This window comes from Petromyzon marinus, chromosome 73 (genome assembly GCF_048934315.1).
Source record: "Petromyzon marinus isolate PM22_M1 ecotype Great Lakes invasive population chromosome 73, UKy_Petmar_22M1.pri1.0, whole genome shotgun sequence".
In the NCBI taxonomy this organism is placed as follows: Eukaryota; Metazoa; Chordata; class Hyperoartia; order Petromyzontiformes; family Petromyzontidae; genus Petromyzon; species Petromyzon marinus.
In genome coordinates, this window is record NC_133739.1 from 4,410,273 (window position 1) to 4,436,490 (window position 26,218).

The 26,218-nt window shown below is 46.1% G+C and overlaps 1 protein-coding gene across 3 annotated transcripts in view; it reads left to right on the forward strand.

The window, feature by feature from the left end:
- Window positions 1-396: 396 nt before the first annotated feature.
- LOC116957390 (uncharacterized) overlaps window positions 397-26,218 on the forward strand; it is a 96,475-nt gene continuing 70,653 nt past the window's right edge. For all 3 annotated transcript variants that reach the window (XM_032979510.2, XM_076055855.1, XM_076055856.1), the window contains exons 1-5: window positions 397-556; window positions 12,831-13,127; window positions 15,153-15,319; window positions 16,365-16,396; window positions 25,481-25,524. In XM_032979510.2, coding sequence (XP_032835401.2) covers window positions 439-556; window positions 12,831-13,127; window positions 15,153-15,319; window positions 16,365-16,396; window positions 25,481-25,524 — 658 coding nt within the window. In that variant the 5' untranslated portion in view covers window positions 397-438. The remainder of the gene's footprint in view (window positions 557-12,830; window positions 13,128-15,152; window positions 15,320-16,364; window positions 16,397-25,480; window positions 25,525-26,218) is intronic.

Sequence of the window (26,218 nt, forward strand, 5' to 3'; positions counted from 1 at the left end):
TTATGCGAACGAGTCCTGGGCCTCCCCTAGGTAGACTCAGCCTCAAATGAGTACCTGGTGCTGTGCGTAAAAACATCGCCACTGGGGAGACAAAGGCGGCTGGGCGTGGTGCTGACCACCCACCCCCTCGTGTGCCGTGCGGGCCTTCATAGGTGCTACGCGCTAACAGCACTTGCCCCAACAGTCTGTTCAATGCTTTACAGGGAGATCTCTGTATTGTGTACGTGTGTCTGTCTGTGTGTACGTGTTTCTGCGTGTCTGTTTGCGTCTGTATCTGCGTGTATGTGCCTCTGTGTGTGTGCGCGTGTGTGCGCGCGTGCTTGAGAAACCATGCCCCAACTCCCCCCACCATTCATCCCACCGCTCCCCCCCCCCACATCCCTCTGTTCACGTCTCCTCACACAGCTGTCACGTTCCTCTGCCACTGGGATCGTGGTGATGATGATGGTGATGGCAGTGACTCCCATCCTCACGAGAGCGATGGTGATGATGGTGGTGGTGGTGATGATGATGGTGATGATGATGGTGATGGGTTCGAGCCACGTTGGACCTCTGGGTGAGTTGCTGGAGACAGCCACCACTGGCATGGCATATCCACTGCTGGATGAATATCACAGTGATCGTGATGATGATATATCTACCTCTCTGCCTCTCAGTGTGATCACAATCACCACGGTCGACCTACTGCTGGATGGAGATCGAGGCGGTGATGATGGCGATGATGATTATGATGTCTCTCCACGTCTCTCTCTCTCTGTCTATCTAATCCTTACCATGGTGTCTCTACTGCTGGATGGATATCGATGTGGCGATGCTGATGATGTCTTTACCTCTGTCTCTCAGTGTAATCATCATCATCGCCATGTATAACAATAATGCCCCTCTGTGTCCTGACTTTTTATACAGGGTGGCCCACAAGTCCGGACACAGAGGGGCATTATTGTTATACAGGGTGGCCCAAAAGTCAGCACACAGAGGGGCATTATTGTTATACAGGGTGGTCCACAAGTCAGGACACAGAGGGGCATTATTGTTATACAGAGTGGCGCAAAAGTCAGCACACAGAGGGGCATTATTGTTATACAGGGTGGCCCAAAAGTCAGGCCACAGAGGGGTATTATTGTTACACAGGGTGGCCCAAAAGTCAGGACACAGAGGGGCATTATTGTTATATAGGGTGGCCCAAAGGTCAGGACACAGAGGGGCATTATTTTTATACAGGGTTGATTTGAAGCTTTCGTGACTGCAGGAATTACTTTTTGGTACCCCGATGTGTCCAGACTTTTGGGCCACCCTGTATCATTACTGTTTGGTTATTTCGGTAAATTCACGCAGGAAAATAAATAAATAGATAAATTATAGAGTACGACGTTTCGATTGCAACACAAGCAACCGTCATCAGGTAGGACTACATTTGATATAGAGACATAGCACAGACACGGAGACACACAGACAGACACACAAGCAGAGAGAGACAACACAGATACACACAGAGAGAGACACACAACACACACACGGAGACACACAGACAGACACACAAGCAGAGAGAGACACACAACATAGACACAGAGAGAGAGAGCGTGTCTATGTTGTGTGTGTCTCTCTCTGTGTGTCTATGTTATGTGTCTCTCTCTCTGTGTCTATGTTGTGTGTGTCTCTCTCTGTGTGTCTCTGTGTTGTCTCTCTCGGCTTGTGTGTCTGTCTGTGTGTCTCTGTGTTGTCTCTCTCTCTGCTTGTGTGTCTCTCTGTCTCTCTCTCTCTCTGTGTCTCTGTGTTGTCTCTCCCTCTGCTTGTGTGTCTCTCTGTGTGTCTCTGTGTTGTCTCTCTCTGTTTGTGTGTCTCTCTGTGTCTCTCTGTGTGTGTCTCTGTGTTGTCGCTCTCTCTCTGCTTGTGTGTCTGTCTGTGTCTCTGTGTTGTCTGTCTCTTTCTGCTTGTGTGTCTGTCTGTGTGTCTCTGTGTTGTCTGTCTCTCTCTGCTTGTGTGTCTGTCTGTGTGTCTCTCTGTGTGTCTCTGTGTTGTCTCTCTCTCTGTTTGTGTGTCTCTCTGTGTCTCTCTCTGTGTGTCTCTGTGTTGTCTGTCTCTCTCTGCTTGTGTGTCTGTCTGTGTCTCTGTGTTGTCTGTCTCTCTCTGCGTGTGTGTCTGTCTGTGTGTCTCTGTGTTGTCTCTCTCTCTGCTTGTGTGTCTCTCTGTGTGTCTCTCTCTGTGTGTCTCTGTGTTGTCTCTCTCTCTGCTTGTGTGTCTGTCTGTGTCTCTGTGTTGTCTGTGTCTCTCTGTGTGTCTGTTTGTGTGTCTCTGTGTTGTCTCTCTCTCTGCTTGTGTGTCTCTCTGTGTGTCTCTCTCTGTGTGTCTCTGTGTTCTCTCTCTCTCTGCTTGTCTGTCTGTGTCTCTGTGTTGTCTGTGTCTCTCTGTGTGTCTGTTTGTGTGTCTCTGTGTTGTCTCTCTTTCTGCTTGTGTGTCTCTCTGTGTGTCTCTCTCTGTGTGTCGCTGTGTTGTCTCTTTCTCTCTGCTTGTGTGTCTGTCTGTGTGTCTCTCTCTGTGTCTCTGTGTTGTCTCTTTCTCTCTGCGTGTGTGTCTGTCTGTGTGTCTCTCTCTGTGTCTCTGTGTTGTCTCTTTCTCTCTGCGTGTGTGTCTGTCTGTGTGTCTCTGTGTTGTCTCTCTCTCTGCTTGTGTGTCTCTCTGTGTGTCTCTCTCTGTGTGTCTCTGTGTTGTCTCTCTCTCTGCTTGTCTGTCTGTGTGTGTCTCCGTGTCTGTGTTTTGTCTCTCTCTCAAATTTTGTTCTACCTGATGACGGTTGCTTGTGTTGCAATCGAAACGTCGTACTCGATCATTTAATTATTTTACTTTCTACCTCACTTTACCGAAAGAACGAAAAAGTAATGATACAGGGTGGCCCAAAAGTCTGGACACATCGGGGTATTGTTAAACAGTTTACCAAATGAAATGGAATAATAATATGAGAATACTGCTGCTGACGTTGTTGCCGCTGATGCTGATGATGATAATGATGTTGATGATGATGATGATTTGGCTGGCCCATAAAATGCTCACAATAAGCCCCCATTGTGCCGATGGAAGTCGTCATTTGGAGAGCTCCCCAACTCTCCCCAAATGAGATGGGGCGATGGTGGGGGAAGAAAGTTGGCATCCAACCTGATTCATCACTTCTAAATCAGCCAGCCATCCCTCGTGTGCTGTGTGAGAATAAGATATAGAGTGTGTGAGTGTGAGAGAGAGTGTGAGTGAGTGAGTGTGTGAGTGTGAGAGATAGATAGTGAGTGTGTGAGTGTGTGAGTGAGTGTGTGTGTTGGTGAGAGTGTGAGAGAGAGAGTGTGAGTGTGTGAGTGAGTGTGAGAGATAGATAGTGAGTGTGTGAGTGTGTGAGTGAGTGTGTGTGTTGGTGAGAGTGTGAGAGTGAGAGAGATAGAATGTGAGTGTGTGAGTGTGTGTGAGTGTGAGAGATAGATAGTGGGTGTGTGAGTGTGAGAGAGAGAGAGTGTGAGTGTGTGAGTGAGTGTGTGTGAGTGTGAGAGATAGATAGTGAGTGTGTGAGTGTGTGAGTGAGTGTGTGTGTTGGTGAGAGTGTGAGAGTGTGTGAGAGAGAGAGAGAGATAGAATGTGAGTGTGTGAGTGTGTGTGAGTGTGAGAGATAGATAGTGAGTGTGTGAGTGTGTGAGTGAGTGTGTGTGTTGGTGAGAGTGTGAGAGTGTGTGAGAGAGAGAGAGAGATAGAATGTGAGTGTGTGAGTGTGTGTGAGTGTGAGAGATAGATAGTGAGTATGTGAGTGAGTGTGTGTGTGTGTTGGTGAGAGTGTGTGAGTGTGTGTGAGTGTGAGAGATAGATAGTGAGTATGTGAGTGTGAGAGAGAGAGAGTGTGAGTGAGTGTGTGAGTGTGTGTGAGTGTGAGAGAGAGAGAGAGTGTGAGTGTGTGAGTGAGTGTGTGTGAGTGTGAGAGATAGATAGTGAGTGTGAGAGTGTGTGTGAGTGTGTGAGATAGATAGTGAGTGTGTGAGTGTGTGTGTGAGTGTGTGTTGGTGAGAGTGTGAGAGTGTGTGAGAGAGAGAGAGATAGAATGTGAGTGTGTGAGTGTGTGTGAGTGTGAGAGATAGATAGTGAGTGCGTGAGTGTGAGAGAGAGAGAGTGTGAGTGTGTGAGTGAGTGTGTGTGAGTGTGTGTGAGATAGATAGTGAGTGTGTGAGTGTGAGAGAGAGAGAGAGAGTGTGAGTGTGTGAGTGTGAGAGTGTGAGTGTGTGAGTGAGTGTGTGTGAGTGTGTGTGAGATAGATAGTGAGTGTGTGAGTGTGAGAGAGAGAGAGTGTGAGTGTGTGAGTGTGAGTGAGAGAGTGTGAGTGTGTGAGTGAGTGTGTGTGAGTGATAGATAGTGAGTGTGTGAGCGTGTGAGTGAGTGTGTGTGTTGGTGAGAGTGTGAGAGTGTGAGAGAGATAGAATGTGAGTGAGTGAGTGTGAGTGTGAGAGAGAGATAGATAGTGAGTGTGTGAGTGTGTGAGTGAGTGTGTGTTGGTGAGAGTGTGAGAGATAGAGAGATAAAATGTGAGTGTGTGAGTGTGTGTGAGTGTGAGAGATAGATAGTGAGTGTGTGAGTGTGTGAGAGAGAGAGAGTGTGAGTGTGTAAGTGAGTGTGTGAGAGACAATAGCCTTCTGTACACAAAGAGACAATAGCCTTACATTTTGATTTAAAGCTTTAGTGACTGCAGTAATTCATATTCTGAGCACTTTCGGTAAAGTCACGTTGAAGGGATACAATAAAATAATAAAATGTACATAAAACAATAAAAATTCTCACGACGTTTCGACCATAACACAAACGGTCGTCATCAGGTGTGTCGGTTTGCATTAATTTTTTTTTTAAACGGTGCATTTATTTATTTGTTTCCCTTCAACGTGACTCAATTTTATTTATTTATACATAAACAAATACACCGTTTAAAAATAAATAATTTAATGCAGACCGACACACCTGATGACGACCGTTTGTGTTATGGTCGAAACGTGAGAATTTTTATTGTTTTATATATATATTTTATTTTTTTATTGTTTCCCTTCAACGTGACTTTACCGAAAGAGCTAAGAAAAATACAATAGCCTTCTTTACACAATAGACACTGGCCTTCTTTGCATCCAAAGACAATAGCCTTCTTTACATACAGAGACAATAGCCTAATTTACACCCAGAGACAATAGCCTTCTTTACATCCAGAGACAATAGCCTTCTTTACATCCAGAGACAATAGCCGTATTTACATCCAGAGACAATAGCCTTCTTTACATTCAGAGACAATAGCCTTCTTTACATTCAGAGACAATAACCTTCTTTACACCAGAGACAATAGCCTTCTTTACACCAGAGACAATAGCCTTCTTTACACCCAGAGACAATAGCCTTCTTTACACCCAGAGACAATAGCCTTCTTTACATCCAGAGACAATAGCCTTCTTTACACCAGAGACAATAGCCTTCTTTATATTCAGAGACAATAGCCTTCTTTACATCTAGAGACAATAGCCTTCTTTACATCCAGAGTAAATAGCCTGGTTTACACAATAGACACTGGCCTTCTTTACATCCAGAGACAATAGCCTTCTTTACACCAGAGACAATAGCCTTCTTTACACCAGAGACAATAGCCTTCTTTACACCCAGAGACAATAGCCTTCTTTACACCCAGAGACAATAGCCTTCTTTACATCCAGAGACAATAGCCTTCTTTACACCAGAGACAATAGCCTTCTTTATATCCAGAGACAATAGCCTTCTTTACATCTAGAGACAATAGCCTTCTTTACATCCAGAGACAATAGCCTGGTTTACACAATAGACACTGGCCTTCTTTACACCCACAGACAATAGCCTTCTTTACATCCAGAGACAATAGCCTTCTTTACACCAAGAGACAATAGCCTTCTTTACAACCAGAGACAATAGCCTTCTTTACATCTAGAGACAATAGCCTTCTTTACATCCAGAGACAATAGCCTGGTTTACACAATAGACACTGGCCTTCTTTACACCCAGAGACAATAGCCTTCTTTACAACCAGAGACAATAGCCTTCTTTACATCGAGAGACAAAAGCCTTCTTTACATCCAGAGACAATAGCCTTCTTTACAACCCGAGACAATAGGCTTCTTTACATCCAGAGACAATAGCCTTCTTTACATAAAGAGACAATAGCATTCTTTACAACCGGAGACAATAGCCTTCTTTATATCCAGAGACAATAGCATTCTTTACAACCAGAGACAATAGCCTTCTTTACATCCAGAGACAATAGCCTTCTTTACATCCAGAGACAATAGCCTTCTTTACATCCAGAGACAATAGCCTTCTTTACATCCAGAGACAATAGCCTTCTTTACATCCAGAGACAATAGCCTTCTTCAGATCCAGAGACAAAAGCCTTCTTTACATCCAGAGACAATAGCCTTCTATACATCCAGAGACAATAGCCTTCTTTACACCCAGAGACAATAGCCTTCTTTACACCCAGAGACAATAGCCTTCTTTACAACCAGAGACAATAGCCTTCTTTACATCCAGAGACAATAGCTTTCTTTACATCCAGAGACAATAGCCTTCTTTACAACCAGAGACAATAGCCTTCTTTACATCCAGAGACAATAGCCTTCTTTACACTGAGAGACAACAGCCTTCTTTACACGAAGAGACAATAGCCTTATTTACACCCAGAGACAATAGCCTTCTTTACACCCAGAGACAATAGCATTCTTTACATACAGAGACAATAGCCTTCTTTACATACAGAGACAATAGCCTTCTTTACATACAGAGACAATAGCCTTCTTTACATCCAGAGACAATAGCCTTCTTTACATCCAGAGACAATAGCCTTCTTTACATCCAGAGACAATAGCCTTCTATACATCCAGAGACAATAGACTTCTTTACATCGAGAGACAATATCCTTCTTTACAGCCAGAGACAATAGACTTCTTTACATCCAGAGACAATAGCCTTCTTTACACCCAGAGACAATAGCCTTCTTTACATCCAGAGACAATAGACTTCTTTACATCGAGAGACAATAGCCTTCTTTAAATCCAGAAACAATAGCCTTCTTTACATCCAGAGACAAGAGCCTTCTTTCCATCCAGAGACAATAGCCTTCTTTACAACCAGAGACAATAGCCGTATTTACATCCAGAGACAATAGCCTTCTTTACATCCAGAGACAATAGCCTTCTTTACATCCAGAGACAATAGACTTCTTTACATCGAGAGACAATAGCCTTCTTTACACCCAGAGTCAATAGCCTACTTTACATCCAGAGACAATAGACTTCTTTACATCGAGAGACAATAGCCTTCTTTGCACCCAGAGTCAATAGCCTACTTTACACCCAGAGACAATAGCCTTCTTTACATCCAGAAACAATAGCCTGCTTTACATCCAGAGACAATAGCCTTCTATTACACCCAGAGTCAATAGCCTTCTTTACATCCAGAGACAATAGCCTTCTTTACATCCAGAGACAATAGCATTCTTTACATCCAGAGACAATAGCCTTCTTTACATCCAGAGACAATAGCCTTCTTTACATCCAGAGACAATAGCCTTCTTTAATCCAGAGACAATAGCCTTCTTTGCATCCAGAGACAATAGCCTTCTTTACATCCAGAGAAAATAGCCTTCTTTAATCCAGAGACAATAGCCTTCTTTACATCCAGAGACAATAGCCTTCTTTACATCCAGAGACAATAGCCTTCTTTACATCCAGAGACAATAGCCTTCTTTACATCCAGAGACAATAGCCATATTTACACCCAGAGACAATAGCCTTCTTTGCATTCAGAGATGATAGCCTTCTTTACATCCAGAGACAATAGCCTTCTTTACATGCAGAGACAATAGCCTTCTTTACACCCAGAGACAATAGCCTTCTTTGCATTCAGAGATGATAGCCTTCTTTACACCCAGAGACAATAGCCTTCTTTACAACCAGAGACAATTGCCTTCTTCACACCAGAGACAATAGCCTTCTTTACAACCAGAGACAATAGCATTCTTTACATCCAGAGACAATAGCCTTATTTAGACCCAGAGACAATAGCCTTGTTTACACCCAGAGACAATAGCCTTCTTTACATCCAGAGAAAATAGCCTTCTTTACACCAGAGACAATAGCCTTCTTTACATCCAGAGACAATAGCCTTCTTTACATCCAGAGACAATAGCCTTCTTTACACCAGAGACAATAGCCGTATTTACATCCAGAGACAATAGCCTTCTTTACACAAGAGACAATAGCCTTCTTTACAACCAGAGACAATAGCCTTCTTTACATCCAGAGACAATAGCCTTCTTTACACCAGAGACAATAGCCTTCTTTACATTCAGAGACAATAGCCTTCTTTACATCCAGAGACAATAGCCGTATTTACATCCAGAGACAATAGCCTTCTTTACACCCAGAGACAATAGCCTTCTTTACATAAAGAGACAATAGCCTTCTTTACATACAGAGACAATAGCCTTCTTTATACCCAGAGACAATAGCCTTCTTTACACTGAGAGACAACAGCCTTCTTTACACGAAGAGACAATAGCCTTATTTACACCCAGAGACAATAGCCTTCTTTACACCCAGAGACAATAGCATTCTTTACATACAGAGACAATAGCCTTCTTTACATACAGAGACAATAGCCTTCTTTACATACAGAGACAATAGCCTTCTTTACATCCAGAGACAATAGCCTTCTTTACATCCAGAGACAATAGCCTTCTTTACATCCAGAGACAATAGCCTTCTATACATCCAGAGACAATAGACTTCTTTACATCGAGAGACAATATCCTTCTTTACAGCCAGAGACAATAGACTTCTTTACATCCAGAGACAATAGCCTTCTTTACACCCAGAGACAATAGCCTTCTTTACATCCAGAGACAATAGACTTCTTTACATCGAGAGACAATAGCCTTCTTTAAATCCAGAAACAATAGCCTTCTTTACATCCAGAGACAAGAGCCTTCTTTCCATCCAGAGACAATAGCCTTCTTTACAACCAGAGACAATAGCCGTATTTACATCCAGAGACAATAGCCTTCTTTACATCCAGAGACAATAGCCTTCTTTACATCCAGAGACAATAGACTTCTTTACATCGAGAGACAATAGCCTTCTTTACACCCAGAGTCAATAGCCTACTTTACATCCAGAGACAATAGACTTCTTTACATCGAGAGACAATAGCCTTCTTTGCACCCAGAGTCAATAGCCTACTTTACACCCAGAGACAATAGCCTTCTTTACATCCAGAAACAATAGCCTGCTTTACATCCAGAGACAATAGCCTTCTATTACACCCAGAGTCAATAGCCTTCTTTACATCCAGAGACAATAGCCTTCTTTACATCCAGAGACAATAGCATTCTTTACATCCAGAGACAATAGCCTTCTTTACATCCAGAGACAATAGCCTTCTTTACATCCAGAGACAATAGCCTTCTTTAATCCAGAGACAATAGCCTTCTTTGCATCCAGAGACAATAGCCTTCTTTACATCCAGAGAAAATAGCCTTCTTTAATCCAGAGACAATAGCCTTCTTTACATCCAGAGACAATAGCCTTCTTTACATCCAGAGACAATAGCCTTCTTTACATCCAGAGACAATAGCCTTCTTTACATCCAGAGACAATAGCCATATTTACACCCAGAGACAATAGCCTTCTTTGCATTCAGAGATGATAGCCTTCTTTACATCCAGAGACAATAGCCTTCTTTACATGCAGAGACAATAGCCTTCTTTACACCCAGAGACAATAGCCTTCTTTGCATTCAGAGATGATAGCCTTCTTTACACCCAGAGACAATAGCCTTCTTTACAACCAGAGACAATTGCCTTCTTCACACCAGAGACAATAGCCTTCTTTACAACCAGAGACAATAGCATTCTTTACATCCAGAGACAATAGCCTTATTTAGACCCAGAGACAATAGCCTTGTTTACACCCAGAGACAATAGCCTTCTTTACATCCAGAGAAAATAGCCTTCTTTACACCAGAGACAATAGCCTTCTTTACATCCAGAGACAATAGCCTTCTTTACATCCAGAGACAATAGCCTTCTTTACACCAGAGACAATAGCCGTATTTACATCCAGAGACAATAGCCTTCTTTACACAAGAGACAATAGCCTTCTTTACAACCAGAGACAATAGCCTTCTTTACATCCAGAGACAATAGCCTTCTTTACACCAGAGACAATAGCCTTCTTTACATTCAGAGACAATAGCCTTCTTTACATCCAGAGACAATAGCCGTATTTACATCCAGAGACAATAGCCTTCTTTACACCCAGAGACAATAGCCTTCTTTACATAAAGAGACAATAGCCTTCTTTACATACAGAGACAATAGCCTTCTTTATACCCAGAGACAATAGCCTTCTTTACATAAAGAGACAATAGCCTTCTTTACATTCAGAGACAATAGCCTGGTTTACACAATAGACACTGGCCTTCTTTACACCAGAGACAATATCCTTCTTTACATCTAGAGAAAATAGCCTTTTTAACATCCAGAAACAATAGCCTTATTTAGACCCAGAGATAATAGACTTCTTTCCATCCAGAGACAAAAGCTTTCTTTACACCAGAGACAATAGCCTTCTTTACATCAAGACACAATAGCCTTCTTTACATCCAGAGACAATATCCTTCTTTACATCAAGAGACAATAGCTTTCTTTACAACCAGAGACAATAGCCTTCTTTTCATCGAGAGACAATAGCATTCTTTACAACCAGAGACAATAGCATTCTTTACACTGAGAGACAATAGCCTTCTTTACACCCAGAGACAATAGCCTTCTTTACAACCAGAGACAATGGCCTTCTTTACCTACAGAGACAATAGCCTTCTTTACATCCAGAGACAATAGCCTTCTTTACACCCAGAGACAATAGCCTTTTTAACATCCATAGACAATAGCCTTTTTTACATACAGAGACAATAGCCTTCTTTACATACAGAGACAATAGCCTTCTTTACATAAAGAGACATAAGCCTTCTTTACATACAGAGACATAAGCCTTCTTTACACCAAGAGCCAATAGCCTTCTTTACATCCAGAGACAATAGCCTTCTTTACATTCAGAGACAATAGCCTTCTTTACAACCAGAGACAATAGCCTTCTTTACATCCAGAGACAATAGCCTTATTTACATCGAGAGACAATAGCCTTATTTACATCTAGAGACAATAGCCTTCTTTACAACCAGAGACAATAGCCTTCTTTACACCCAGAGACAATAGCCTTCTATACATCCAGAGACAATAGCCTTCTTAACATCCAGAGACAATAGCCTTCTTTACACCCAGAGACAATAGACTTATTTATATCGAGAGACAATAGCCTTCTTTACATATAGAGACAATAGACTTCTTTACATTCAGAGACAATAGCCTTCTTTACATTCAGAGACAATAGCCTTCTTTACATCCAGAGACAATAAACTTTTTTTCAACCAGAGACAATAGACTTATTTTTATCGAGAGACAATAGCCTTCTTTACATACAGAGACAATAGCCTTCTTTACACCCAGAGACAATAGCCTTCTTTACAACCAGAGACAATAGCATTCTTTACAACCAGAGACAATAGCCTTCTTTACGTACAGAGACAATAGCCTTCTTTACACACAGAGACAATAGCCTTCTTTACATACAGAGACAATAGCCTTCTTTACATCCAGAGACAATAGCCTTATTTACATCCAGAGACAATAGCCTTCTTTATACCCAGAGACAATAGCCTTCTTTACATTCAGAGACAATAGCCTTCTGTACAACCAGAGACAATAGCCTTCTTTATACCCAGAGACAATAGCCTTCTTTACACCCAGAGACAATAGCCTTCTTTATACCCAGAGACAATAGCCTTCTTTACACCCAGAGACAATAGCCTTCTTTACAACCAGAGACAATAGCATTCTTTACAACCAGAGACAATAGCCTTCTTTACGTACAGAGACAATAGCCTTCTTTACACACAGAGACAATAGCCTTCTTTACATCCAGAGACAATAGCCTTATTTACATCCAGAGACAATAGCCTTCTTTATACCCAGAGACAATAGCCTTCTTTACATTCAGAGACAATAGCCTTCTGTACAACCAGAGACAATAGCCTTCTTTATACCCAGAGACAATAGCCTTCTTTACACCCAGAGACAATAGCCTTCTTTATACCCAGAGACAATAGCCTTCTTTGCATCCAGAGACAATAGCCTTCTTTATACCCAGAGACAATAGCCTTCTTTACATCAAGAGACAATAGCCTTCTTTACATCAAGAGACAATAGCCTTCTTTACGACCAGAGACAATAGCATTCTTTACAACCAGAGACAATAGCCTTCTTTACATACAGAGACAATAGCCTTCTTTACATCCAGAGACAATAGCCTTCTTTACATTCAGAGACAATAGCCTAATTTACACCCAGAGACAATAGCCTTCTTTACATAAAGAGACAATAGCATTCTTTACATCCAGAGACAATAGCCTTTTTTACAACCAGAGACAATAGACTTCTTTACAACCAGAGACAATAGCCTTCTTTACATCCAGAGACAAAAGCCTTCTTTACACCCAGAGACAATAGACTTCTTTACATCCAGAGACAATAGCCTTCCTTACACCCAGAGACAATAGCCATCTTTACGGCCTAGTCTCACCCAGGGAGCAGATTGGCACGCGTCGTGCACATGGCCGTATCCACGGCTGTGCCCTTCATAGACAACGACCCCCTGAACCGCGAGCTTCGTCTTCTTCCCCCTCTCCAGGGACGGTCCGGGCCTCCGACCCAGACCTCTGGGTTTCGTCGCTGGACTGGCCGCGGGGCGACGTGGGGTCTGGTGAGTCGACCCCAGAGCCGTTCCCTCCACCACCACGACCACCACGACCACCGACACCACCGACATCTCGACGACGACCTCGACCACCTTGGCCCACCATCACTCCCCGCGTGCTCGCCTCACGCTCGAGTCGCTCGGCGCTCTTTCCCGGCGGAGTGAGGATCTGCTCGCAGGAGTCCGTGGACAAGGTGTTTGCCAGCTACCTGAGCTTCTACAGGCTCAGAGGTGAGGCTGGGGTGGGGGCACAGCTGGTGCATCAGCCAGTCATCTCGGTGGTCTCAGTCAGTCGACCCGTGGCACCTGCTGGGTCTTTCCACGTGACCTCATGCCGGCGAGCGTTCGACACTTCACGTGGCCTCAAGGTGCACATGGCCTGGCACACGCGTCGTGGTGACGTCACCACCATTGAGTGGCGAATGGCGGTTGTTGTTGCGTGTGTGCATGTGTACATTTATGTGTGTATGTGTATATGTATGTGTATGTATGTGTGTATGTATCTATGTGTATGTATGTGTTTTTGTGGGTGCGTGACGGGGATGTCCTTTGGCTCTCACATTATTTAACATATCTTTTTCAACCCACGTAGTACGTGAAGCCTTCGATGTCTGTAATGGAGGAATTTCCATATTGGTGATGGGGCAGTTGTGGATAGAGTGGAGAGTTTACAATACCTGGGCAGTGTGCTTATGACCGGCTCCAGTTTGACAGCAGAGGTCTCACTCAGAAACAGTCGAGCTGCATTATCTTTTCATCGGTTGCATAACGCTGTGTGGAAGCTACCTGGTCTGTCGCTCCGCACTAAGCTTCAGGTCTTCTCGGCCACGGTCATTCCCTCCCTTCTCTACGCTTGCGAAACGTGGATCCCCCTAATGGAACATCTTCGCAGGTTAGAAACATTTAGGCTGGCCTGCCTACGATCCATCCTGGGTTTAACCAGACTGGATTGTGTGAGGAGCTCACAAATCCTTGAAAGATCCGGACAAAGTCCCATCGGTGAGCTCCTCCAGCAGGCAAGGCTGCGCTGGCTGGGTCATGTAGCCCGCATGCCCAGCAACCGCATGCCTAAACAGCTTTTGTTCGGCCGGATAGAGGGGTCTAAATGGGCACCGCACGGGCTAAAGAAGACATAGAGTGATGTGGTACAGGAAGATGTGGAGCTGAGTGGACTTGCCGATGCCCGGTACAGCGGTGTCAAGATCGGTCTCTGTGGAGGAGGCTCGTGAAGGACGCTACTGGGCAGTTGGAGGCAGTCGCCCTCCAACAAAAACGGAAGGCGGAGGAGCGACGCTCACAACAACGAGCGGAGCGCCGGGTGGCTAAATCACAGCAAGTTGGCACAGTAGGGGGCACAGGTGGTGCATCAGCCAGTCATCTCAGTCAGTCGACCCGTGGCACCTGTTGGGTCTGCCCCGTGACCTCCTGCCAGCGGGCGTTCGACACTTCACGTGGCCTCAAGGTGCACATGGCCTGGCACAAGCGTCGTGGTGATATCTCCACCACTTAGTGGCGAATGGCGGTTGTTGTTGTTTGTATCTATGTATCTGTGTGTATGTTTGTGTATCTGTGTGTATATATGTACATCTCTCTCCTCGTGTCTCCCTCTCCCCTGTCCCTCTCTCTCCCCTGTCTCTCTCTTCCTGTCTCTCTCCGTTGTCTCCCTCTCCCCTCTCTCCCTTGTCATCTCTCTTTATCTGTCACCCTCGCCTCTCTCTCTCTCTCTCCACTCTCACACTCTCCCCTGTTTTTTTATATCCCTCTCCCCTCTGACTCTCTCTCCTCTGGCTCTCTGACTCTCTCTCCTCTGACTCTCTCTCTCTCCCCTGGCTCTCTGGCTCTCGATGGCTCTCTCTCCCCTCTGATTCTTTCTCTTCCCTCTGACTCTGTCTCTCCCCTCTGACTCTTTCTCTCCCCTCTGACTCTTTCTCTCTCTCTCTCCCCTTGCTCTCTGGCTCTCAATGGCTCTCTCTCCTCTCTGACTATCTCTCTCTCCTCTTTGACTATCTATCTCTCCCCTGGTTCTCTGGCTCCCAATGGCTCTCTCTCCCCTCTGACTCTTTCTCTTCCCTCTGACTCTCTCTCTCCTCTTTGATTATCTATCTCTCCCCTGGTTCTCTGGCTCCCAATGGCTATCTTTATCCTCTAAATTTCTCTCCCCCGTCTCTCTGGCTCACGATGGCGCTGTCTCCCCTCTGACTCTCTCTCTCTCACTCATTGATCTCTGGCTCCCAATGTCTCTCTCTCACCCCGCAGTGTGCCAGGAGGTTGTGTGGGAGGCTCACCGAGTCTTCTTGGAGCGCCCTCCTACGCGCTCCGACTTCGAGCGGCTGGTGGCTCGCTGCCAGTCTGGCAAGGGGTCGCCCTTCGCCATCGGAGAGGAGTTGAGCCGCTCGGATGAACACCGCGAACTCGTCGCCATGGTGGGTGGGTCGAGTGGGTGGGTGGGTGGTTGGGTGGGTGAGTGACTGGGTGGGTGGGTGGCTGTGTTTGTCGGCGGGTGGGTAGGTGTGCGGGTGAGTGAGTGGGTGTGTGTGGTTCGTCGTCAGGGTGGGTGGGTCGCGTGGGTGGGTGAGTGAGTGAATGGGTGGGTGGATGAGTGAGTGAGTGGGTGAGTGGCTGAGTGAGTGTGTGGGTGAGTGGGTGAGTGAGTGTGTGGGTGAGTGTGCGGGTGAGTGAGTGAGTGGGTGTGCGAGTGAGTGGGTGTGGGTGAGTGGGTGACAGGGTGAGTGGGTGGGTGTGCGGGTGAGTGAGTGGGTGTGGGTGAGTGGGAGGGTTGGGGGGTGAGTGAGAGAGTGGGTAAGTGAGTGAGTTGGTAGGTAGCTGAGTGGGAGAGTGGGTGAATGGTTGGATGGGTGAGTGGGTGGGTGTGTGAGTGAGTGGGTTTGTAAGTGGGTGGGTGAGTGATTGAGTGAGTGTGTAAGTGGGTGGGTGTGTGAGTGAGAGGGTAAGTGATTGAGTGAGTGTGTAAGTAGGTGGGTGTGTGAGTGGGTGAGTGATTGAGTGAGTGTGTAAGTGGGTGGGTGTGTGAGTGAGTGGGTGTGTGTGTGGATGAGTGTTTGGGTGAGTGAGTGGTTGGGTGTGTGAGTGGTTGGGTGTGTGGGTGGGTGGGTTTGTGAGTGAGTGGGTGAGTGATTGAGTGAGTGTGTAAGTGGGTGGGTGTGTGAGTGAGTGGATGTGTGTGTGGATGAGTGGTTGGCTGAGTGAGTGGTTGGGTGTGTGAGTGGTTGGGTGTGTGGGTGGGTGGGTGGGAGGAAAAGGTCGGCTCAACAGACGCACCTCGGTTGGCTGGGAGATGTTAACTACCTCGCTCGGTATACAGGAGGTAGCTAACATCTCCTCACCGCCGAGTGTCACCACTGCCACCAACCGCTGAGTGAGTGAGCCACATTTCTGATGGCAGTTTCTTGATGTCCGTGCGTGTTCGCCTGGTCTCCCTGCTTTCTACCCCCCCCCCCACACACACAGAGAATCGAAGGGGAAGAGACATCGGACTCAAGGTAACCGATCAGCGCACATGCGTGGCTCGAGTAAATGGGGTGAACGAGAGACGGAGGGAGTTAGTGAGACGGAGAGAGAGAGACGCAGACCGCAGACACAGGGAGACAGAGAGAGAGAGACAGAGAGAGAGAGACATAGAGAGACAGAGAGAGTGAGTGAGACAGAGAGAGAGACACACACAGAGGGACATGGAGAGAGAGATGCAGACACAGGGAGACAGAGAGAGAGAAACAGAGAGAGACATAGAGAGACAGAGAGAGAGTGAGTGAGACAGAGAGAGAGAGAGAGAGACACAGAGGGACATGGAGAGAGAGATGCAGACACAGGGAGACAGAGAGAGAGAGACAGAGAGAGACATAGAGAGACAGAAAGAGTGAGTGAGACAGAGAGAGAGACACAGAGGGACACGGAGAGAGAGACGCAGACACAGGGAGATGTAGAGAGAGAGAGAGACAGAGAAAGAGTCAGAAAGAGAGAGAGAGAGGCAGAAAGAGGGAGGCAACTCTACTCCAGCCCGACGTACAACCGCATCGGTAAAGTCACGTTGAAAAAAACTAAGAATATGGACCCCAACATCTTCAGGGGCTGGTCAACGTTGCTCTTCGGCCACGCCAAGCTCGCCGTGTACAGGGCGAGGAAGGTGGCCCTGGAGGGGAAACGTCCGGCCAGCAGCCTGGGCATCTTCCGCGCTCTGGTCGGAGCCAGGGTGTGTGGGCCGGAGTTCCGCCGGGCGCGGCTGATCCACGCCGTGCCGGCCTTCAAGGAGCAGTGGGCAGCTGGAGGAGGCCGCGTGCTCGGTGGCAGATGACGGTGGAGAGCTCTGTTGCATGCAGATCTGAGCTACCCCGTCAGAGGCCGTTTGACCGTGGGAAGGGCTGCGTGCAGATGCAGCACTTGTCGTAGTTATAAAAAAGCGAGAGAGAGAGAGAACGAGCGAGAGAGAGAGCGGGAGCGACATGGAGGGGGGTAGAGATAAAGGGGGGGGGGGCAGAGAGGGTGGTAGAGAGAGAGATGGAAGGGGTAAGGAGAGCAGAGCAAGACATCTTTTGTTAAATCTTTCATTTAAAAGAGGGGGGGGGGAGGGTTACATCAAGCAAAGCATAAAAAAACCGAAATGATGAACGAAGCCAAGTGCCGTCTACACCGAGCATCTTCTTGTTTCCTCTGATCGTAAAGAAAAGAGAGATACAGAGCTAAAGAAACAGAGAGAGAGAGAAACAGAGAGAGAGAGAAACAGAAAGAGACACAGAGACTAAATTTTGATTTAAAGCTTTCGTGACTGCAGTAATTCATATTCTTAGTTCTTTCGGTAAAGTCACGTTGAAGGGAAACAACACAATAATAAAATATATATATAAAACAATAAAAAAATGCGCCGTTAAAAAATTAATTTATGCAAACCAACACACCTGAAGACGACCGTTTGAGTTATGGTCGAAACGTCGTGAGAATTTTTTATTGTTTTATATATATTTTATTATTTTCTTGTTTCCCGTCAACGTGACTTTACCGAAAAAACTAAGAATAAGACACAGAGACTCTTGACTTTTTAAACAACTTTTATTGCCGCCAGCAACAAAAGCATTGGAGGCGATTTCGATATGAAATACACAAAGTCACCAGCAAAAAATGAAAATAAACGTTACAAGTCCACGCGCTGTGGCGCTAAAAAACACCGCGCACAAAAGCATGAAAGAAAAGTCACGTGGTTGTGGTGGTCATTCGCGCACGCCACGTTGACGGGCGAGCGCTTCAGAAGGTGAACAGGACACAGAGAGAGAGAGAATGAGAGAGAGAAACAGAGAGAGAGAGAGACAGACAGAGAGAGAAACAGAGAGAGAGAGAGACAGAGAGAGAGAGAGACAGAGAGAAACAGAGAGAGAGAGAGACAGAGAGAGAAACAGAGAGAGAGAGAATGAGAGAGAGAAACAGAGAGAGACACAGAGAGAGAAACAGAGAGAGAGAGAAACAGAGAGAGAGAGAGAATGAGAGAGAGAGAAACAGAGAGAGAGAGACAGAGAGAGAAACAGAGAGAGAGAGAATGAGAGAGAGAAACAGAGAGAGAAACAGAGAGAGAGAGAGAATGAGAGAGAGAAACAGAGAGAGAGAGAGACAGACAGAGAGAGAAACAGAGAGAGAGAGAGACAGAGAGAGAGAGAGACAGAGAGAAACAGAGAGAGAGAGAGACAGAGAGAGAAACAGAGAGAGAGAGAGAATGAGAGAGAGAAACAGAGAGAGACACAGAGAGAGAAACAGAGAGAGAGAGAAACAGAGAGAGAGAGAGAATGAGAGAGAGAGAAACAGAGAGAGAGAGACAGAGAGGGAAACAGAGAGAGAGAGAATGAGAGAGAGAAACAGAGAGAGAAACAGAGAGAGAGAGAGAATGAGAGAGAGAAACAGAGAGAGAAACAGAGAGAGAGAGAGAATGAGAGAGAGAAACAGAGAGAGAAACAGAGAGAGAGATAATGAGAGAGAGAGAGACAGAGAGAGGCAGAGAAAGAGACAGACAGAGAGAGAGATGGATCGACGAGCGAGCGTTCACGAATGCAGGCTTATTTATTTATTTTTGCCTCCACGGCACCGGCCGCCGAACGGCAACGTCTTTGGGAGATCCACGCGTCACACCGGATTCCTGACGACACATTCGAGGGGGGGTGAGGTGAGGTGTGTTGGGCAGCATCGATGACGTCATTGTCAACACCTACAGGTTTACCCCTATTGGGTAGGCACTGATAAGGGCTTGACAGTTGTGTCTCTGTTTAAAGCTTTCGTGACTGCAAGGATTCATCTTCTTTGGTTCTTTCGGTAAAGTCACCGCCACGTAGAATGAGAATAAAATAATACATTGATGAAATAAAATGACACAATAATATTCTCGTCCCCTTCACCTGATGAAGGCCGCTTGTGTTGTGGCCGAAACGTCGTGAGAATATTATTGTGTTATTTTAGCAATGTATTATTTTATTCTCATTCTACGTGACTTTACCGAAAGAACCAAAGAAGTTGTGTCTCTGTGTGTGTGTCTCTCTCTCTCTATCTATATTTCTCCATCACTCTCTCTTCTCTTTCTCTCCATGTTTCTCTATATCTTTATCGCTCTCTCTCTCTCTCTTTTTCTCTATCTTTCTCCATCTCTCTCTGTCTCTCTTTCTCTCTCCCTGTGTCTCTCTCTCTATATCTCTATCTATATCTCTACATCTGTCTACATACACTGTATCTCTAACGCTCTATCTCTCTCTCTTTCTACTGTAGCTTTTTCTATCCATCTTTCTCCATCTCTCTATCTATCTCTCTATCTCTCTAGATCTCTCTATCTCTCTAGATCTCTCTCTATCTCCCTAATCTCTCTCTGTCTCTCTATCTCTCTCCCTTTCTCTCTCTATCTCTCTCTCCATTCCGGGTCAAGCAACACAGTTGACCCCTTGTGCGGTGTTTCCATGTCGATAGGGCGGACAGCCATTTCAGTACGAGCACAAAAACTAGTATTGTCTATTTATTCGTATTTCTCCCTTGTGATGGGACTTTGAAGGATGAACGTTGACAATTATAAGGGACACGGGGTGACTAATGGGGTCTGAATTGGTCTGTAATAAGGTAGGGCTCTGATAAGGGGGTTGACAGGTATGGGAGTGGGTGGGTAGGTGAGTGAGGGAATAAGTGGGTGAGTGAGCCAGCGAGTGGGTGAGTGAGTGGGTAAGTGAGCGAGTGAGTGGCTGAGTGAGTGGGTGAGTGAGTGGGTGAGTGATTAGATGGGTGGGTGAGTGAGTGGGTGAGTAATTGGATGGGTGCGTGGGTGAGTGAGTGGGTGAGTGAGTGGGTGAGTGTGTGGGTGGGTGGGTGGGTGAGAGAGTGGATGACTGAGTGGGTGAGTGAGTGGGTGAGTGGGTGAGTGAGTGGGTGAGTGATTGGATGAGTACGTGGGTGAGTGAGCGAGTGAGTGGGTGAGTAAGTGGGTGAGTAATTGGATGGGTGGTTGAGTGAGTGAGTTGGTGAGTGATTGGATGGGTGCGTCGGTGAGTGAGCGAGTGAGTGAGTGGGTGAGTGAGAGAGTGGGTGGGTAAATGGGTGAGTGAGTGGGTGAGTGTGTGGGTGGGTGGGTGAGTACGTGGGTGAGTTAGTGTGTGGGTGGGTGTGTGAGTACGTGGGTGAGTGAGTGGGTGGGTGGGTGAGAGAGTGAGTGAGTGGGTGGGTGAGTGAGTGAGTGGGTGAGTGATTGGATCAGTGCGTGGGTGAGTAAGTGACTGAGTTAGTGGCTGGGTGAGTGGGTGAGTGAGTGGGTGAGTGTGTGGGTGCGTGGGTGATTGAGTGGCTGGGTGAGTGGGTGAGTGAGTGGGTGAGTATGTGGGTTTTCTCAGTATAACCCCAATTGTTTTGTCCACACTTACGCTTTCGTGACCTGTCTGCCTGACGATGCCGGTTGTAATTACTGGTAAAACGTCGTACTCAGATCGTAAATATTGTGGATTGGATTTCCAACACACCGGTGTCTGCTGTGCTAGTGTTGTGGTGCAAACTACGATGCAGAGGCAGGTTTTGTTGAGGGCTTATGCCTAACAAGAACGCCCTAGCCTATGACTCCCCAGGGGACAGGGTACTGGGAATCCTACAACCCCCGGCTAACTCGGCTCTCCTCCCTGCACCGGCCTGGGGCTAAACCAACTTCGGCCGGTCGGGTGGAGTAGCCTCCCTTAGCCTCGTGTGAGGATCACCGACCCCGGGTCCCAACTCGTACCCTCTCCTGTCCTCGGCTCTCTCGACCACCCCGGTTACGTCACGGGTCGCCCCCTAAATACCCCCCGGGTGACATTCCATCACCCTCCCCCAAGGCCCCCCCTGATGTCACGTTCTGCCCGTCACTCTCTTATACGAGTAAGGAATTGGGACGTTTTGTTTACGTGACACTAAACCTTGCTAATTGGCTGCGTCGGGTGGTCGCAGGTTTAACGAAACATCTTTTTTTATAATCTTGGTTCTTTCGATAAAGAAAAAAATCCTGCTGTGGTTTTCACGCCTGATGATGATTGCTTGTGTTGCAATCGAAAAGTCGTGAGAATGTTATTGTTTTATTTGTATTATTTTATTGTTTCCCTTCTACGCGACTTTACCGAAAGAACCAATAATATGAATCCCTGTAGCCACGACAGTTTTAAATCGACACATCTATTTTTTTTGTTTACACAATCTAACCGCAAGAAAAAACAACTATATTACCTATTTTTTTTTGTAATCACTCTGTACTTTTTTCGTATTTACTCGATGCAAGGCCCAAACATTATATTTTTTTGTTTAAGTGTATAATTATTTAACGATAAAAACCTGCGTCCTTAAAACTGAAACCGCGATGGTGGATGAATAATTATCATAGTTAAATCTTGACTTGAAGCTTTTGTGACTGCAAGAATTCAATCGTCTTCAGGTGAGCTCTCACCTGCGTTGCGATCGAAACGTGGTGGTCTGTTATTTTTTCTATCTGCGTGACTTTACCGAAAGACCCAACGGGTATTATTGTTGTTATTATTGGAAAGAGGACTTCACGTAAATATGTGAACCCATTCTGCGCAAACATTGAATGCCACGAAGGTTAGGGGATGTTAGTCACCTCGCCTGGTATACAGGAGGTCGTGGATTCCATCCCTGAAACTGATGTCCACCGTGGCAACATGTTAGCTACCTCGTTTAGTGTACAGGAGGTCGTTGGTTCGACCCCGACACTGACGCCATGGTGGCAAGGAGATGTTAACTACCTCGACTTGTATACAGGAGGTCGTGGGTCCGATCCCGGACCCTGACTCCTGTGCTGTCTCGGAGATGTTAGCTACCTTGCCTGACATACAGGAGTACGTGGATTCAATCCCGACCCATGCATCCGCAGGATAATTGGAGTCTGCGTGTCTGTCTGTCTCTTCGGTTCACATGGATTATCTCCAGGTCCTCGGATTTCCCCCTCCACATTTATAATCAACCTCATGCGTTTAGAGTTAATTGGCTGATGCTGTAAATATCCACGCGATGATGACGATTATGATATCAGACACTCGTTTGAGCTGATATGATTTGTGATGTCCAGGTCGCTTCTGACAAAGAGGTGCATAGCTCAGTGGAGCCTTACCTGGTACAATAAATATAGTTTAATTTTAGTTGGGATTTTTCGATTTAAAGCTTTCGTGACTGCAATGATTCATCTTCTTTGGTTCTTTCGGTAAAGTCACGTAGAATGAGAATAAAATAATAAATTGATAAAATAAAATAACAGAATAATATTCTCACGACGTTTCGGGCCACAACACAAGCGGCCTTCATCAGGTGAAGGGACGAGACTGTCTGGTAGGACAGCGCTGGAGTGAAAAAGCCACGTTCAGATCACGACCTTTAAGCTGTGTTATTTTGTTGTTTCTCTTCAACGTGACTTTACCGAAAAAACTAAGAATATAAGTTGGGATCTCTATGAGTATAGGTCTCTATGGGTCTCTTCGCGTGTCAGTGGGTCTATGTAGTTCGCTATGGGTATGCCACTCTGTTGATGTCTATGGGTGTCAGTGGATCTATTTGGGTGGTTGTCGGTCAGAATCGGTGTCTGTGGATCTCTGGGTCTCTATGGGTTTTCGATGGGCGTCTCTGGCTCTTTTGGGGTATGTCTGGGTTTCTCTAGGTGTCTGGAAATCTCTGTGGGCCTCTGTGAGTCTCTCCGGATGTCAGTGGCTCTATTTGGGTCTCTGTGGGTCGCAATCGGTGTCTGAGGGTCTCTGGGTCTCCGTAGATTCTCTATGGGTGTCTGGGAATCTCTTTGGGCCTCTGTGGGTCTCTCTGGGTGTCAGTGGATCTATTTGAGTGGTTGTGGCTCTCCGTGCGTCTCTGCGAGTCTGTAGAAAGATGCGTTAAGAGTATCTGGCTGCAACTACGAATTTCCACATGACGGTGACGATGATGACATCGGCCACTTGGTTCATCTGCTATTATGTTGTGACCGCCAGGTCCGCTTACTCAAAAATAGTTTCACAGCTCAATAAAGCCTTACACCTGCTCAAATGAACCTAGTTTAGTTTTAGTAGGGGTCTCTATGGGTTTGGGTCTCTCTGGGTCTCTCTGGGTCTATGTAGGCCACGATGAGTGTGGGTCTCTGTGCATCTCGATGGGTGTCTGCAGTGCCGGATTAAGCTAGTGCGGGGCCTGTAGCATATTTTTCAAGGGGCCCTGAATAATAAAAAAAACCCATAAATATTAAAACACACGAAGTTTTTTTACTTGCATAGTAAAATAATTGCACTTTTTAATTTTCTATATAATACGACAAATCGCTAACCTTATACACAAAGTCGCTCATATAAGTTGAAGGCCAGTATAGTACTATAGAAATATAGCAAATGCAGAATCACTGAACCAGAATTGATAGCTTGAAAGCATTTAGCGCGGGGCCCTTACAAGTGTGGGGCCCACAGGTACACATGTAGCTACTTTTGCTACTGGGATAATCCGGCACTGGGTGTCTGTGGTTCAATTTGGTTCTCTGGGTCTCGGTGAGTCTCTGTGGTTCTCTTTGGTTCTCTATGGGTCTCTGTGAGTCTGTAGAAAGATGACTGCTGCCATAAATGCCCACACAGTGATAATGATGATGATGATGATATAGTCACTTGGTTAAGCTCCTATGATCTATCATGGCCAGGTCCCTTCTGAACAAATAGCTGCTCAGCTCAATGGTGCTATACCTGGTAAAATAATAATAAAAAAACGTGTTTAGTTTTATATTGGTTCTCTATGAGTCTGGATCTCTTTGGATCTCTATGGGTGTCTGTAAAATATATGTGGGTATCTGTGGGTCTCTGTTGGTGTCTGTGGGTCTATGTTTGACTCTGTGCATCTCTATGAGTCTATGTGGGTCTCTGTGGGTCTCTGTGGGTCTTTGTGAGTCTTGGTAGGTATATGTGGGTCTCTGTGAGTCTTTGTTGGTCTCTGTGGGTTAATGTGAGTCTCTGTGGGTCTCTGTGGGTCTCTGCGGGTCTCTGTGGGTCTCTGTGAGTCTCTGTGGGTATCTGTGAGTCTCTGTGGGTCTCTGTGCGTCTCTGTGGGTCTCTGTGGGTCTCTGTGAGTCTCTGTGGGTCTCTGTGAGTCTATGTGGGTATCTGTGGGTCTCTGTAAGTTTTTGTGGGTCTCTGTGAGTCTCTGTGGTTCTCTGTGGGTCTCTATGGGTCTCCATGAGTCTGTAGAAACACGCGTTCAGAGTATTTGGCTGATGCTATAATGACCATGTGATGATGATGATGACATCAGCCACTTGGTTGACCTGCTATCATTTACGTTGGCCAGGTCCTCCCAAGAAGATCTACACAGTTGCTCTGTGGTGAATGGTTGAGAAAGTGGGTGGATGAGTGAGTGAATAAGTGGGTGAGTGGGTCAGTGAGTGTTTGGGTGACTGAGTGAGTATTTGGGTGAGTGAGTACGTGGGTAGTGAGTGAGTAGGTGAGGTAAGTGGTTGACTTCGTGAGTGGTTGACTTCGTGAGTGGGTGAGTGAGTGGATGAGTGAGTGAGTCTGTGGGTGAGTGTGTGGGTGATTCAGTGAGTGTTTGGGTGAGTGAGTTCGTGGGTAACTACATGGGTGAGTGAGTGGGTGAGTTGAGTGGTTGACTTCGTGAGTGGGTGAGTGAGTGAGTGAGTGCGTGAGTGTGTGGGTGAGTGGACGAGTGGGTGAGTTGAGTGGTTGACATCGTGAGTGGGTGAGTGAGTGCATGAGTGAGTGTGTGGGTGAGTGTGTGGGTGAGTGTGTGGGCGAGTGGGTTAGTTGAGTGGTTGACTTCGTGAGTGGGTGAGTGAGTGCCTGGGGAGACAAAGGCGGCCGAACGCAGTGCTGGCCACCCGCTCCCCTCTCTGTTTGCCAACAGTGCCGGTAACCTTCATCGGCGCCGCTGCTGCGTCTGGCTTCCCGCTAACAGCACTTGCTGCTCCTACAGGCCCGCCAGAGGCTACCCTGGGGGATCTTTGTCTCGGGAGGTTTTCACGAAGGAACGACAACGCTGACCGAATACAAACGAGGTTACGACTCGACGAACGAACGAAGAGTCACTCCATCTCTGTCTTCTCGCCCCCACAGCGACACAACGGCGGAGGAAGATCCGGCCGTCTCGGCGGTTCCAGGTGAGGAGTTTGAGACATTTGAACCTCATGCCGGGGGGGAGAAACCCCGGGGTCCCATAAGCCCCGGTCTCAGAGATCGCTTCCGGGAAAAAAAGCCTTACCTAGTAATAAAAAAAATTGTTTTGGTAGGGGTCTCGATCAGTATGGGCCTCTATTGGTCTATGTAGATCTCTACGAATATGAGTCTCTGTGGATCTCTATGGGTGTCCGTGTATCTATTTGGGTCTTTTGGTCTCTGTGAGTCTGTAGAAAGATGCGTTTAAAGCATTTGTCCGCTGCATTAAATGTCCACATTATAATGATATCAGCCACTCTGTTGAGCTGGCATCATTTGTAATAGCCAGGCCACCATGTCTGGAACAAACACAAAACAGCTACATAGCTCAGTTGGGAGGCCCTACCTGGTGAAATGAAAAAAAAGGAAAACATTCTAATAGTTCTGGTCTGTGTACGTACACAGTTATAGCGAACCATCGACCAGAGTTCTAGGGCTGAATTACTAATCGTTTTTAAATCGAAATCGCAATTTGAAACAATGCTACAGTATTATCAAATCGCAAAGGCTGCGATTTGTTGCGATTTTTAAAGTCCACTTACTTTGTTATTATAATTGTTAATTTTTTATTGTAACTTTTTGTTATTCAATTAAACAATTGTTCCGTGTTTGATTGTTCTATTTCAGTTAAAACATTTT